Source organism: Vidua macroura, chromosome 1 (genome assembly GCF_024509145.1).
Source record: "Vidua macroura isolate BioBank_ID:100142 chromosome 1, ASM2450914v1, whole genome shotgun sequence".
Lineage (NCBI taxonomy): Eukaryota > Metazoa > Chordata > Aves > Passeriformes > Viduidae > Vidua > Vidua macroura.
In genome coordinates, this window is record NC_071571.1 from 148569715 (window position 1) to 148584909 (window position 15195).

A 15195-nucleotide genomic window follows, 5' to 3' on the forward strand; every position below is an offset into this window, starting at 1 on the left:
TTATTTATATTTTAATTTATGTGATCAAAGCAATTTCCAGCTGGTTGCTTTTAAGCAGTATGAAGTATTTCCATGTATTTTCTACATGCATCATTTAAGATAAAAGCAATAAATAAATAAAAAAAAAAAATAAAGCTGTTTCCAACAGACAAGAGCTATACACTGCTCTGAAAAATTTCAGCTGCTATTGAACAATGTTGTTTGCTGTGGTCTGCTGGAAAGGCTCAAGAAACCAAAATAAAAAATGATTGCTGTGGTATCAGAGAGAGAAGCTTAAACAAATGTTCTGTGCACATGAAAAACTCCTCATTTGAATATGAGCAAAGCTTTCAAAGGTTTAAAGGGAAAGAAGAGCACTTTTTAATGCCTTTTTTATTTATCATTTGCTTTTACAGCAGAGAAGGGTTTTAAATCTGTTGGTTTTATGGAAATTGATTTCACATAGCACTGTAAAACAAAAACCTTTTTTGGGAAACATGCCAAAACATCATCAGTCTGCTGAGGGAAAGTTTAAGTGGAAGGCTTACAAACTGCTGAGTCCCTCTAATGTTGTCTGAAGTACATTACGATGAAAGAAAATTTTTATTAGCAATAACAGGTTCATTTGCTACATGAATTATTTTTTCGCTGTATTTATTTCTTAAAATTATTTCTGCAAACATGCTCATTTGTATGAATCATGAACCTTGGTTACTTATGTGTCCATTTGGACTATCTATTTAATAGCACTGATTTAATATCAACATTTAGATCCTTATCCAGTATGATAACCTCAGCTTTTAATTGGAGTCAGGATAAAAAACGGTCAAAAGAGGTAACATGTGTGTGTGCCCAAGAGGATTAAAGTGTGTGCAGAACTATTAATATTTTCAGTAAAATGTTTTATGGCTTCTTTTTGAGCTGCTCTTTGGTGACCTTATCCAAGAGACCATGAGTGGTGAGACCCTGGCACAGGTTACCAAGAGAATTTGTAGATGCCCCTTTCCTGGAAATTTTTAAGGCCAGGTTGGATTGGGCCCTGAGCAACCTGGTCCAGTGGAAGAAATCCCTGCCCATAGCAGGGAATGAAATGATGTTTAAGGTCCCTTCCAACCCAAACCATTCTATAATTCTATTATTTTATGCCCTTATCCTTCAAAGGACTCTCCCAATTATTACAGCAGTGATCTGTGGACACACAGTACAATAAACTGCCTTGAAAAGTCCATTTTTTTTCCTTCCTTACAGCCTGCAAGATCCAGCGATCAAAATTTAAGACCTTTCTGACTCCAAGGTTATATTCAAGCAATTATTTCCAGCAGTCATGCTTACCTTCTATGAATTTGTGTCCATGACTTAGTGATTTATACTTTTGGCCTCTGTAACATCTTTTGGAATTAATTGCTCGTTGTAATAAGTGCTGAACTTTTTAGTTCTTTTGAACTTGCTATTGCAGAATTCAATGTGGCAACATTAAGTTCTTGTGTAGCACAAAATATTAAATCATAATTCCCTGTTTTTTTCTCTTCTGTGGACAATTATCTTACATATAAATGAAATGACAGTTTCCTAGCATATGAAATTGAATGGTCTTGATAAATGTTAGTTCAGATGTGTTATTGAATCAAATCAGAAAAATTACTTTAGGGTAGTTTAATAGAAAACCATGCACTCTTTCAGATTCACCTGCCCAAAAAAGAAATACTTTTCTTTCATTTTTAGTTTTGTTTTGGGGTTTTGGGTCTTTCTTTTTGTAGCAGGGAAGGGTTTAGTTGCTTTGGGTTTTTTTTGTAAGTAAAACAATTTTTTTTTTATGAAGAGAAGTTTTTAGTAGAATGGGGAAAAAATTAGGATCTGATTCTTGCTTGAAAAAAAAAAAAACTATATTGCACTATATGAAATTATCAAACTGTAAAAAAAAAAAAAAAAGAAAAACAAAACCAACCTCCATACACACACAATCATCACATTTCTAATGTCAAGAAATTACAATCTTGTGAGTAAACCATAATTGGAAATCCAAGAAATGAACTTGTATCCCATTTAGGCCAAATCCTTGGAGAAATCACTTCTTTATATCTCAGTCCCTTACACATAAAATATTACTGCTTTAAAAATTGAAAATATAAGTCAGTCCCATAGAAATAGCATAACTCAGAATTAAACCCTCACAGTCCCCAATACCATGTGTTTGCATTTCACCAGTAACTGCCTTCTCCCACAGATCAGGAAAATTGTAGTGACAACACTAATTTCCCTCATTGTTTTAACTCAAAACTTTAATAAAGCTTTTGGGAAATTCCTACTGGCAGATGTCCATAGGGTACATGGGTGATCTGTTATTTTTTTTAAAGAATAATCTGTGGATGTTTACGGATTGTGTCCCTCTAGACATGGTCCTCTCTTACCCAAGAAGTTTTACTAAGGTTACAGTTGGTGACCATAAAATGTTCTGAGCTTTTTGAGTAAAAGTGATAAGGTTTATTAAAATTAAATTTTAATGAAAATACATATGTCTCCTTAGATACCAAACAGAGTCAAGGGGGAATCTGGTTTGAAATCTTTCATGATTTTGACTGCTGGAAAATGCTGGCTTATTTGTCCTGAACTTAACCTTAGTTGCTATAAAACTTGAAAGCAGATAAAGCCATGTGGTGATATTTAATTTACTTTTGAGTGGGATTTTTCTTTTTAAATTTGACTCAGAAATTGTCATGTTTTTCTTATGTGATTTCTCAGCTGGTAGCACGGAGAATGGCATGCCAAAGTGGAGGTCTATCTTTGCAGATATGGAACAAACTACCAAATAAAAGAAAATTCAAAGCAAAAATCATCCAGTTATTATAGATGAGTTCTTAGGGGAAAATAAAACTGGAAAATAAACCAGTATTCTTCTAACGTATTATGGAAGGAATATTTCTTTACTATATAAAAATTCCATTTTCCTTCTACAGATTAATTTATTTGCAAACAGGGTGGAGATGGGAAATAAGTGAAGAACTTTAGTCCCCATATTTGTGCAGTTTCAGACACAAGCTGCCCATAGGTAGGAGTCAGCAACACTTCCTGCTGTGGGAAAATGGACCTGCATAATCTGCACCCAGATTCAAGGTACACGAGGCAGCAAAGTGTGTGTGTCTTTTAGAGATGGATCAGTTTGCTTTTGAGGAACAGGAGGATGCCTGGCAGTAAACAAATTTAGGTGAGATAAAATTGCTCAAGAAGGGCTAGGGTGGCCTAATTTCTCAGTGAAGTGAAGAAGAGAACTAGATCAGGGCTAGATTGGCAATATTTAAATACGCTGTGTCCCTCTGATTCTGTTTCCTCTTCCAGAAAGAACAATGTAAAGGCACTGAAAAACTGATTATCTGTGTCTTGGTTGCTCTACCAATAAAATTGATAATATATTATTTCCCCATCTCAGATTCCACCAAGATTTCTTGTTTTTCAACAGTGATTTGGAGATGAGCATTTAAGAATTCAATGTTAACAAGTAAAATCCTGAAAGCTTACTTTGCTTTTTCACATTGACTTATTTATGGAATTGGGGAAAGGAATAGAAAGTTGAGGAGAATCCAGAAAACTGGGGAAAATAAACCCCTTTCATGTGTAAGCAAAAGGAAACAGGTTTGTCAGCTGCCCATGGTAAAGGATCTCCTTATCTGCAGTGATTTCAAGACTGGCTTTTTAAAATTTCCTTGGTGGTTTGGGTTTTTATTTTTTCATGTTTTTATTTTTTGAGAAGCAGTGAAGAGCTCTCTAGAATTAATGAAGCATGTTTCTTGCGTTTGCTTCCTGAGTCCAGTGTAAGTAAGGCACTATGCTTGCAGCATGCTTGAGACTAAGCAGACCTCTGCACCACAGATCCAACACATTTTCCTTGGGGAAAAAAATCAGAAATATTTCTTGAAGTCTAAGTTATGCTGGAGCAAAGTGTCTTTCCTAACAGCTGCAGCTGGGCTAATGAGCACTGGCTGCACTTACAGCCCTGGCTAGTGACAGGGAGCTAAGGGAGAAGTCAGTGCCTCGGGCCAGAAACCACACTAATCCATACAAATGAGAAAACTTGAGTCCAAAGTCCCCACCCCTCCTCCTCCTCCTCACCTTCCTCTTACAAGTGTCTGCTCACATACAGCCTCTGGATCTTAGGTAGGAGAATGGAATGTATTTAGGCTGTTTATGGAGGCCAGTGTCCCAGCAGGGGAGCAGTCTCAAGCTCTAACATCATTCCCTTTTTTTTTTTTTTTTTGTTATCTTTTCACAGACTCACGGTGCTCATCTCCTGTCACCCTGGGTAAAATGAGGTTGCCAGAGGCAAGCCCTCAACTTTCCAAAGAGAACTGCCACTTGTGTCATGTTAGGATGTGGCATCCAAGTCCAACTGTGGGTTCTGCTCTATTTCTCCCACATTCTAAAAGTCTGAAATGCTACTCCATGATCTGCAGGTGCCCAAAGCACTCAGGGCAGACACCACGGCCAGCAGAGCAGCTGTCACTGCTCCGCCACAGCACAGATCCAGCCCTGGTGTCACAGTGTCCTGCTGTGCCTTGTCAAAGGGTTTGGGTTTAGGGCAAGACACAAGTGAGGGGAGAAGTGTTTCAGTTCAAGACAACAGCTATCACAACCACTGAGCCCTACATCTCAGTTCTCCCCTATTATTCCATTCCTGCCTGGAAAGAAAAGTCTTGAACTTGGTCCCTGGCAGTCCAGCTTCCTGAGCCACTCTTGGGGTGCTTTTTAGAGAAGTCAAAGATCTCGAAGAATCAGAGGAAGAGTTTTTAACCAAGCTCTGGCTCGGTGCTCAGCAAGGACAAGTAAAACCAAGCTGCTCTCTGCTGCAGAGGGATGCAGCTGCCCAAGGAGCAAAGAGATGAGGCAATCCAAGCACCAAAGCATCACACCATGCTTATGGTCATCCCACAGGTACAGCAAATATGGTTGCTCTGGAGATAAGTGGGCCCACAAGACCCTCATGAGGTTCAACAGATCCAAGTGTCACCCCTGAGTTTGGATATTGCCAGGTAAGAGTAGAGACTGAGACTCATTGAGGGGAGCCCTGCAAAGAAGAACCTGAGGGTTCTGGTGGATGGAAAACTGGAGACGAGGCAACAATGTGCAGCTCAGAAAGTCAACCACGTCCTGTGCTGCATCCAAAGCTCCGTGAGCAGCTGGTGAAGGGAGGGGATTCTGACCCTCTGCCTGCCCTTGTGAGACCCCACCTGCAGTGCTGCATCCAGCTCTGGCATCCCCAGCACAGGAAATTGTGGGATAGTGTGGACCTCTCGGAGCAGGCCCAGAGGAGGCCACAAAGTGATCAGAGGGCTGGAGAATCTCTCCTCTGAGGACAGGCTGAGAGAGCTGGGGTTGTTCAGCCTTGAGAAGAAAAGGCTGCAGGGTGACATTGCAGCATCTTTCAGCACCTAAGGGTAGCTTATAAAAAAGAGGGAGATGTCTGGCAAGGGGATGTAGAGATAGGAAAAGGGGAAATGGCTTTATACTGAAAAAGAGATTTATTTTAGATTTTAGGATGAATATTTTTTTACTGTGAGGGTGGTGAGGCCCTGGCACAGGTTGCCCAGAGAAGCTGTGGCTGCTCCATCCATTGAAGTGTTCAAGGCCAGGTTGAATGGGACTTGGAGCGACCTGGGACAGTGGAAGGTGTCCCTGCCCACGGAAGGGGAGTTGGAACTAAAATATATTTAAGGTACCTTCCAACCCAAACCATTCTATGATTCTGTGCTAACAAAGCTGGAGATGAGTTCACTCAAAGTCTGCCTCACCACCTTCCTACTCAGCCTCTCACTTTCTCAGTAAATCCACAAAGCCATTAGCAGTTGCCATGAACTTGGATTCTATCAGAAAGCTGTGTTACACTTTTTAGAAAAGCTGAATGACAAAATTTCCACCCAGAAGCCTGCAAAGGATCCCAGACATGTGAATTTCACTCATTCTCAGGTTGGTAAAAGGTGAGGGCTTCAAAATCTCAAACCTAATGTAATATTTATTATATCAGAATTTTTAACCAGGACAAACATCAATATCAAAATGTTCACTTGTCAAAGAAGCAGGAGGTAATGGAGGCACCCTGGAAAGGTTTCCCCAGCAGGAACTGTTTGTAAGTGTACATTACCCTGAAGGGAAAGGCCTGATTGGTCTTGCTGGTTTCCTCTTTAAACACAAACAACATGGAAGAACTTGAACAAGAGTATCTAATTTGTCATCAGAGCCGACAAAATATGAAAAGCTGAGTCCACAGGGCATGTATGAGCTGATAGATGTGCTTCAGGCAAAGTGGTGTTGCAGAAAAACTTCAATACAGCAGTGAATTTCAATTTTATATATTTTTATGTAAATTTATGTGATTTTATTTACATTTATGTAATTTTATTTACATTTTCAGGGTAGGCCTAGAACTGTTGCAATTTTACACAAGGGTCTACAGATATGTGTAGGAGCAATGTGCATATACACACAAGGTATGTACCATGATGGGGCAGTTCAAGGTAGCAAATGAAACCACAGTGAAACACTGCATAGATATTTTTTTCCTTCATAATGTAATTATGAACACATCCTTGGATGTGTTCAAGACCAGCCTGGATGGGGCTTTGAACAGACTGATCTAGTGGGAGGTGTCCCTGCCCATGTCAGGAGGGCTGGAACTAACTGATCTTTAAGGTCCCTTCCAACCCAATCCATTCTGTGATTGTATGATTTGGGTTTGGTTTTTTTTTTTTTTTTTCCTATAATGTGACAAAAAAAAAAAAAAAAAAAGACTCTATAGTTTTTCAGGTGTTATTGTTATGAAAAAAAAATCTGATGGTATACTTAACTTTTTTATGCTCCTAATAGACTCCAATGATAAATGATAAAAAGGAAAGTTCTGAGCTGTGGGAAACCCAAATAAGATTTAATTGGCTTGTTTTGTTTTAGAGTGCTTGGAAGTGCCATTTATTTTACATTACTGTCTTCATCCTGATTTATACTTGATTATACTTGAACGCATGATATAAAAACTCTTCGGGTTTGGAATATTTATCAAGAAGAAGATAAATCCTCACTATCACACTTTAAAATGATTTCATGGGCTTAAGCAAGTGAGACTGTATATAGTGTTGCCAAAAATCTTAATTCCAACACATTAAGTAAATACATTGTATACTTCACAAATGTCCACAAAATTATATTTTAAAAGCTATAATAATCTGACTATGGAACAGTTGCTCATCATGTGATTTATGCCTAATAGCAGTAACAAGGCTGTGCAACCCCATTCATTAGAGGATAACACAGAACTGAAAACAGTCATTAAGCCTCTTAAGCTATTGTTCTTTCATCCTTTCCTGTAGTAGAACAATGATCAAATTATCTGATCAAAACTATCTGGTTAGAAGTAGTCTGTTAGAATCTAATTCACTGTTTAAAAAGTCGACACATAGAAAATCAGAGATACAGCAGTTACCTGTATCACATCAGTAGAACACAGATATGTCACTGATCTGCTGATATGAGACACATCCCTGTCATGCCTCACAGAATCATTCTGCCTTAGAATGGTTTGGTTTGGAAGAGACCTTAAAGGTTATCTCATTTCAACCTTCCTGCCATGGGCAGGGATACCTTCCACTAGACCAGGTTGCTCAAAGCCCCATCCAATTTGACCTTGAACAGTATCAGGGATGGGGCATCCACAACTTCTCAACTTCTCACAACCTCAGGCTCAACCTCTTAAAATCCCAATTCATTCTGTGGCATCATGTTCAAGCAATGCCTTTACACTATGGAGAACTGAAGCAAAGAAGTATTAGGTCAAAACACAAAACCTGAGGAAAACAAACTCTAGAGATTTGTCTTTCCTTTCTCACACCATGCTCTTTGCACAATACTGGACAAAATTTAGATCTCTTGTTAATTTCAGAAGAAAGACCTTGCTGGAGTTAAGGGAAGCTGAACAAATCTGAATGCTGCATTTTGCTTCAAAAACAAAGGAGTTCCCTCCCTTCCAGCCTTCTCTATCTCATGTGCTGACAAGATTGGGCTCTAAGTAAATTGCCAGAAAAACCTTTGCTTCCCTTCACCTGCTCTAAATATTGAAGGATATTGACCTCTAGACCTGTTTTACTTGAAGGAGTTCTGAATTATTTTCTTGTCACTATGAATCAGATAACATAAACCACCCCTAGACCCCATGGCAGCTGGTATTATAGTGCTGCACAGTCAATCCAGCTGATGCTGTAAAGGAAAATCCAGTGGAGCCTTAGCCAGCACTGACTCCTGCGTGCCTCCTCCTAACCACTTTATGAATTATGCTCATGCACAGAGGCCATGGATGAGTCCAGCTGTCCTGAATGCTTTACAAATCATCAGAGAGGAAAAATGTAAATGCTTTTAGTTACTTTTAGAATAAAGAGGAAAAACAGCCAAGGAAAACACAATTTGCACTTTCCTCATTACAGATGGGGAATAGAGATCAAGACTAATCCAAATTCTCTTTCCCAAAATTTTATTTTTTGACCAGACCCCCAGTGTCTTACCAAGGGAAGAGGCCTGTGTCAGAGTTTAATTCTAAACCCCAATCTCCAGACTCTCAGCCCAGGACCAAAAACATTTAAATAAATTATCCTCTCTGCTTCTCCCATCCAATGAGCAAACTGCATGAGAGAACTCAGCAGAGGAAGATCCTCTGCCTTCCCACTGACATCATGTGCCCATTACCTGATCAGAGGCTGATGCAGAGCCACGAGGGACGCGTGCACGGTGACGGAGACCACGGACAGGTGGAAATAGTCGAACATGACAGGAACGTGGTGGTGCAGCCCTCTGCGGGGGTGGAAGTGCAGACACAGAGTGCGGCTGCTGATCATGGGGATGGCTGGCACATCCCTCAGCCTGCAAGGGAAAGGGGTTTACAGGGGTCAGTGAAAGGCTGAGCTGGCACAGCCTGTAACGTGCTACAGGCAGCAGACAGAGATGGCTTGAGGTGAAACTTTATCACTCCCCAGCTTCGTAAGTGTTAACGTAACTGAAGAGCATCTTGTGCTGTGCTCGTGCCAAACATAAATATTAATACTAGTGTAGATATAATTAACATAAATAGAAATACAAAAACATAAAGAACATATGCAGAGTTATATATGAACATACAGTATAAAAGAAGAACAGATGTGACACAATTCTGGTTTTCCCTGGTGATTGCCCTTGATGTCCAGATATGCACTTGTTGGCACATCAAGATCTAAATAGCAGAAGCAAATGCATTTAGCAAACTGTTCAGTTTATTTGAGTGTTCATAGATGGGACACCACACTGCTGTGTTTTTCTGTGTAAGAACAATCAGCTCAGGCAATCTGTGAGAGTTAGAAGCAGTCCTGTGTCAGACACAGCTGAAAATATTCAGAGTACCTTTGCAGTTTGTCGATCTGAAAAAAACTTTTTGGAAGAGGCCAAAATTCAAAAGAGAAATTGAAGTAACTGCAGAGAAACTGTACAAGTTGGATTAGCTTCCCTGGGTTTTGGGTTGGTTTTTGTGTTTCTTTTTTTTCCAGTAAATAAATGTCAAGACTTTAAATTTTGTTTATAACTATTCCAAAATAACCATCCTAGTGTGCAGTCAACCACATGACATCTGAGTCATCTACAGGACAGGAGACCGAGCTGTAAACCTGGAGCATGACTAAACAGATCCTCCCAATGCAAGTGAAACTTCTAAAGAAGAATTATTTTAAGGTATTAAAGACACTTCTGAAGCCAATTGTTTCCCAGAGCTAAGAAAACCTAGGAATAGATGGCTGAGTGGTGCATGGTTAGTTCCAAGAAATGTTTCAATGATATTTGCAAAATATAATTTTCTGAAAATCACTGCTTTGTTTATAGTAAATTACATTAATCTTTCAGGTAATAAAAGAAATCAGGTGTAGGGGTTAGAGCACAATTCTATTACCTAAATGTTTCAGTTCTTTTTATTTTTGGCTTTAACTTAATGTTTGTTTTTTCTCTCTTCAAGACCTCTATCACTTGACTGATAGTCAAGTCCCCCCTGCCTGAAAGAACAAGTTTTCTCTTTTTGTATCTTGAAGATAACAGAAACATGTTCTTGAAATTTGTTTGTGTGCTCTGTAGGTATGAACAAAATCCCATGGGGACAGTCTCAGCATGAAATACAGCTCAGATGCTTTCTCTGCATTTCCTCCCACTCCCCATAAATGCTACTCAAGTCACTGGAACCCTTTTCCCTGATTCAGTGAGGCTCAAAAACATCTGGGATCACACTTCCTGCTATGTCTCAGGAAGGGATGCTACTCCCACTTCACCTAAGATTACAGAATCAAATTCAGTCAGAAGAAATCAAATTCAATAGGAAGACTAATTCCTCCTAAAATGTAGAGGCTATTTTCTAAATAGAAGAAAAGTGCTTAGCATGTTCATAACTCCTGTCTTCAGCCAGAAAATACTTCATTGCCTCCTGAGATAAATGCATTCCTGAGTCACAGACCCTGACCACATGGAGGTCAATGATGATATTCCCTTTAACAGCAGCAGAGATAGACTAACACTTAAAACCTTACACTTGAAGGAGAAAACAATGTTCTCCCTTTATGCAGGAATATGAGATACACACTTCAAATACAGAGAGAATAAACAGGAAAACTTCAACTCTAAGGCAAATGGAAGCCTTATCAAAGCTCTCCTTTTTTAAAAAGGACTCATTTCATCAAAGTAATTTTCCAGTTGAACAGACCCACACATTACCAACTGAGCTTTAAACCAGCACTTACTGTTGGTCACTATCAGTAAAGTGCAGGTCCAGCTTGAGCTGAAAATCTGCCTCATTCAATGCATCTTCCACCTGCAAAAAGAGAGAGACAAGTTACCTTTGTAAGTTGGCACCTACAACACACAAGGCAAAGGTGGGTGGGTTTGTCTGATAAGAGCAAAGGCAAAACCACCCAGCAACAGCAGCATGACAGCACAGAGGCAGAACGAAGCAAATCTGACAGTGAGTCAAGGTAATTGCTGAAGGAGTCAGAGGGAACCAGAGCAGTCAGAGATGTTATCTGCCACCGGGTGCCATGGCATGTCAAAAAAATCACTCCAGACAAGAGGAACCAGACAACATCAAGCTCTGCATTTGTTGGATCCTTGCTCTTGCACACCAAGAGCCAGAAGAGCATTTCTGAGGCTGCTCTCCCTCACTGAGTGAGCCTTTATTTGGGTTATCTTATCAGAAAGACAGCAAGGACCAGGTTTTCCTGGATGAGAAACAGCCACAAATCCATGTGGTTACCTACCTGTAACTAATATAAATTTCAAAGTTTACAGCTTAAAACATTCAGAAATAGCTCAAATAATTCTGGAAATTTCTGATCATTTATCATTGATCTTTGAGTTTATGTCTCAGCAAACCAAGGCTTTCCTGCCCTACGGTCACTCTTTCAGGCCCCTAGCAGATTCATGGAGGTAGTTTGACATTGATTCTCATGTCGACCATTTCCTTTCCAGAACTCAAAGGCCCTGGTTGTTTTTAAAACTAAAACAGAAGTTTAACTTGTTGCATGGCTGAGTGTGTCTACATGAGGCAGGATTCTGCTCACCAAAACCACTGAAGAAATCATGTGTGACTCACTGGTACCTCCATTCTAACTCATCTAACAGGTCCCACCCGTAAAATTACCCTTTTTTTATTGTTCAATAAAATCGTTTTATTGGATTTTTAGAGACAGTGCTAGAGCTGGTACTTCATTACCTTCACCAGGAAAGAACTAAATTGGATAACACATCCCAGCTTGGCACAGTTAAAACAACTGTAATCAATGGAAATAAATAAATTAGAAGAGGATTAAGATGTCCAGCACTTTCTTATTCACTCCTTTGAAATGTCAATTCTTCCCCAAGAAAAATAGGTTTAATAGAATTAAAAAAAATATTTTCTAACAACCTAAATGGAAATATGAACAAAAAAATTACACATTTTATAACCAAAATAGTCTTTTTCTGTGAATGTAAACATCCTTTATAGCATGACAGAACACAGCAGGAAGTGCACAGAAATAAATGTGGAAAATTGAAGTTATTCACCGGGGGTGTGATATTATAAATACAACCTTTTTTCACCACAAAAAGGCGAGGTGAGATGTATGGGTTCTGTTTTCTGTCAGTGGCAAGCAGCAAGCAGAGGCAGAGAGTGACCTGCTCCACCCTGAGGTACCCACTGGAGAAGGACAATTAATTTCTGTTTGTTCCTGTCTCTTTCCATTGACAATAGGTAGAGCTTAGAGAAATGTCTTGGTCTAGATACATTTGCATTTTAGACAGCTTAAAATAGGCAAGATGAACTCTGCTTTCCAAAGATGATCATCATCTTCTTAACAACAGAGCACAGACTACACTAAAAATGCACTGAAGGCAACATCAGAGGCATCTACCCTGCTCTGACAGGAAGGATTCATAAAACAAATAGCATAAACCATGTCTAGCCAGGTATTCCAAAGGTGAGACTGGATCAACAAAGTACAATCTGTTCCTGTCGAAGTAAGAAAATTGAGAGTCAATGACTGGTTGTGCTTTGAAGAAATTCTGAAAGATGTTATATTTAATCCCTTCTGAAGTAATATGGTATTTCTTTTAGCATGGCCACAGGCATAGAGATGTGAAGGGAAAATTCCCACTTCTATATACTGAAAATGTGCTTTCTCTTTTGTGATTGTCTCAAAATACCTGGAAGTATGCCTTTCATTAAAAAAAACCACAAAAACAAAAACAATAACAAAAAAAAAAAACCTTTTTCCTTTTTAATGAGTTTCTATCACTAAAAATCACAGTTGCTGGCAGTGACAAAAAAAGTAATCATTACTGAAGCTACATTCTGAATTTAAACTAGGAATTCAGTATAGTGCTTCAGACAAAGCAAACCTCCTCCTCCTCCAAATAAAGGAGATGAAAGTTTGGGTCTGTACCCAGCCATGCTGAGCACCTGCAACAGGCACTGAGACCTGAGTCTGTGTTCCAAACAAGTTCAGAGCTGGTGACACTCACCCCAAACACCTTGAAGCACTGAGCAGACGCCTGAGAGACCAAGAGATACTCTTCACTGCATGGGGTCATGCAGTAAACTGCATAAATTAGACATTTTTAATCCCAAAACTGTATTGAAAGCACACTGATTATAGTGTATATAGTACAGAATAGTGCAAAACCCCACATAAAACCAATCAAAGCTTTCACTACAGAGGTAACATTTTCCTTTTTTCCTCACTGATATATAACCATTTAGCCAGAGTGTCAAACTGAATGATCTGGATGTCCCAGATCACTTAAATTTCTCTGGAAAATACAAAACCTAATATACTGTCTTATTCCAGCTTGCCTCACTCTGTTCTCTCCCTGCTACTAAATTTTCCCTGAACAGGGCCAGCAAGGAAGAAGCCAGACAAGTTATCTATTCTACTGCGTGATGAAAGAGGCAAAGCTTCTTCTCTAATAAGAAAGAAAGCAAAATCTTAAGAAAATAAATTAGAGTTCTTTGTAGCAATAAATTCTGTCCCATCCCTGCAATATTGTTTCCTTTGAATTCAAGAAATGCTGTATGTTGGGGCAATATAGGAAAAAGACATCAAATAAACCAAAGAGTTTTAAAGTAGCATTTATATGGTGAAAGGCATGTTCGGTGCCACTTCTAGGCAAATAATAGGGCTTCCTTCTGTTTAATACCAGGCAAAAATAAAAGTATTTACATATTTTAAGCATATCTAGGGTTATGCTAGAGGAGGAGGGGGAGAATTAAAAAAAAAATAGCAAATAATCTAATATGGACATTCACATTTGTTTTCTTGTTTGGTTGTTTTAGTTTGTTTGGGGATTTTTTTGTCTGCGTCTATCTCAGCAAAACATCTCATCAGCAAAACTACCTGAGCAACAGGAGGAGCAATGCTCTCCTAATATAATATTGGATAATTCCAGCTCTGACAGCACAAACTGCATGGAGTGTATGAACTCAATACTTGCATTACCCAGACTAACTCCTTTGTCTATTTATCATAATTTCCATCCACAGACAAAAACAGTGAACAGAACTTTCACTCTCAACCAAGGAAAATCACCATAGCACACAAGAGGCACAAAAAAGGATTCACATCTGTTGTGTGCTAAATAAATTAAGAGTTATGAACACAGATGATATTTAAAACACTTTAAAAATCTCTAGCTGACTTGCCAACACCATATTGCAGATTTCATCCAGCACAGGAGATTATGTGACAACGATACAAAACTGTCTCTGAATAGTTGTGGATGTAGTAGTGGCACGCTTCAGTCTCTCCCACATTTATATCAACTTTGTAAAGCTGTGGAGGGCAAGAAATCAACGCAGAAAAAAAGAAGCCTAAAATCATTAAACAGAAGTGAATTGTGCTAATCTGCTCAACACACAAAGATTTTTACAGATCTTTATTTTTTGTATTTGATTCTTTAGAGTGCCTTTAGCAGCTCATCTGGAACAACAGACCTGTTTATCCTCTTATTCTACATTCATGAAAACCCAAAGTTACTTCACCACACAGAAGAATTTGTTTATCTCAAATCCACTCTGTAAGTACAGAATTGGGCAGCTGTCCTTTTCCCAAGGAATCTCCTATGGAAAGCCAAGTGGTGCTGCATACAGCACATCAAGAGTCACAATGAGTTTTAGCTGTGAGGCATCTTGTGGGTTATTTTTTATTTTCCATTTCATGAAGTGCACAACATTCCTGAATAATAATGCAAAAATCATCAGAAATCATCCCTGCTCAACACAGTGAAAACTCCTGTAATTTGAGGGGAGGGATATTTAGTCACAGGTACTCCACAGAGGAAGGATAAAATTAATATTGGATAAAGCATGCTGGGACATCTACCTAATAAATATTGATAGATTTGCATTTAGTAATTTTTCACATAAGCACAAACCAACAATTCTAGGGAGGAATAAATTGACGACACCATCATTAAAAACAAGAAATCAAACCAAACCAAAACAGCAAAAGGAAAGTGGGAGAGAAAAGGAAGCATGTTAAGCTTAAATTGGGTTCTCAAGCTGTTTTAATTTAGATCTCTATATAACATGTATATATATATGCTTTGAAATAGGACAAAAAAGAGATTTTAAATCTCATCATGATCAAATAGAAAGTTATACAAAGGACAGGTGGGTGTCTCTGGCCAAGAGTTCAGCACACAGCACAT

General features: G+C 38.9%; 1 protein-coding gene across 4 annotated transcripts in view; it reads right to left on the reverse strand.

Moving 5' to 3' along the window:
- The window catches only part of FAM135B (family with sequence similarity 135 member B), a 242406-nt gene that overhangs the window by 51327 nt on the left and 175884 nt on the right, over positions 1-15195 (reverse strand). For all 4 annotated transcript variants that reach the window (XM_053993224.1, XM_053993252.1, XM_053993233.1 and 1 more), the window contains 2 exons: positions 10755-10825; positions 8695-8868 (listed from right to left, as the gene is read on the reverse strand). In XM_053993224.1, coding sequence (XP_053849199.1) covers positions 8695-8868; positions 10755-10825 — 245 coding nt within the window. The remainder of the gene's footprint in view (positions 1-8694; positions 8869-10754; positions 10826-15195) is intronic.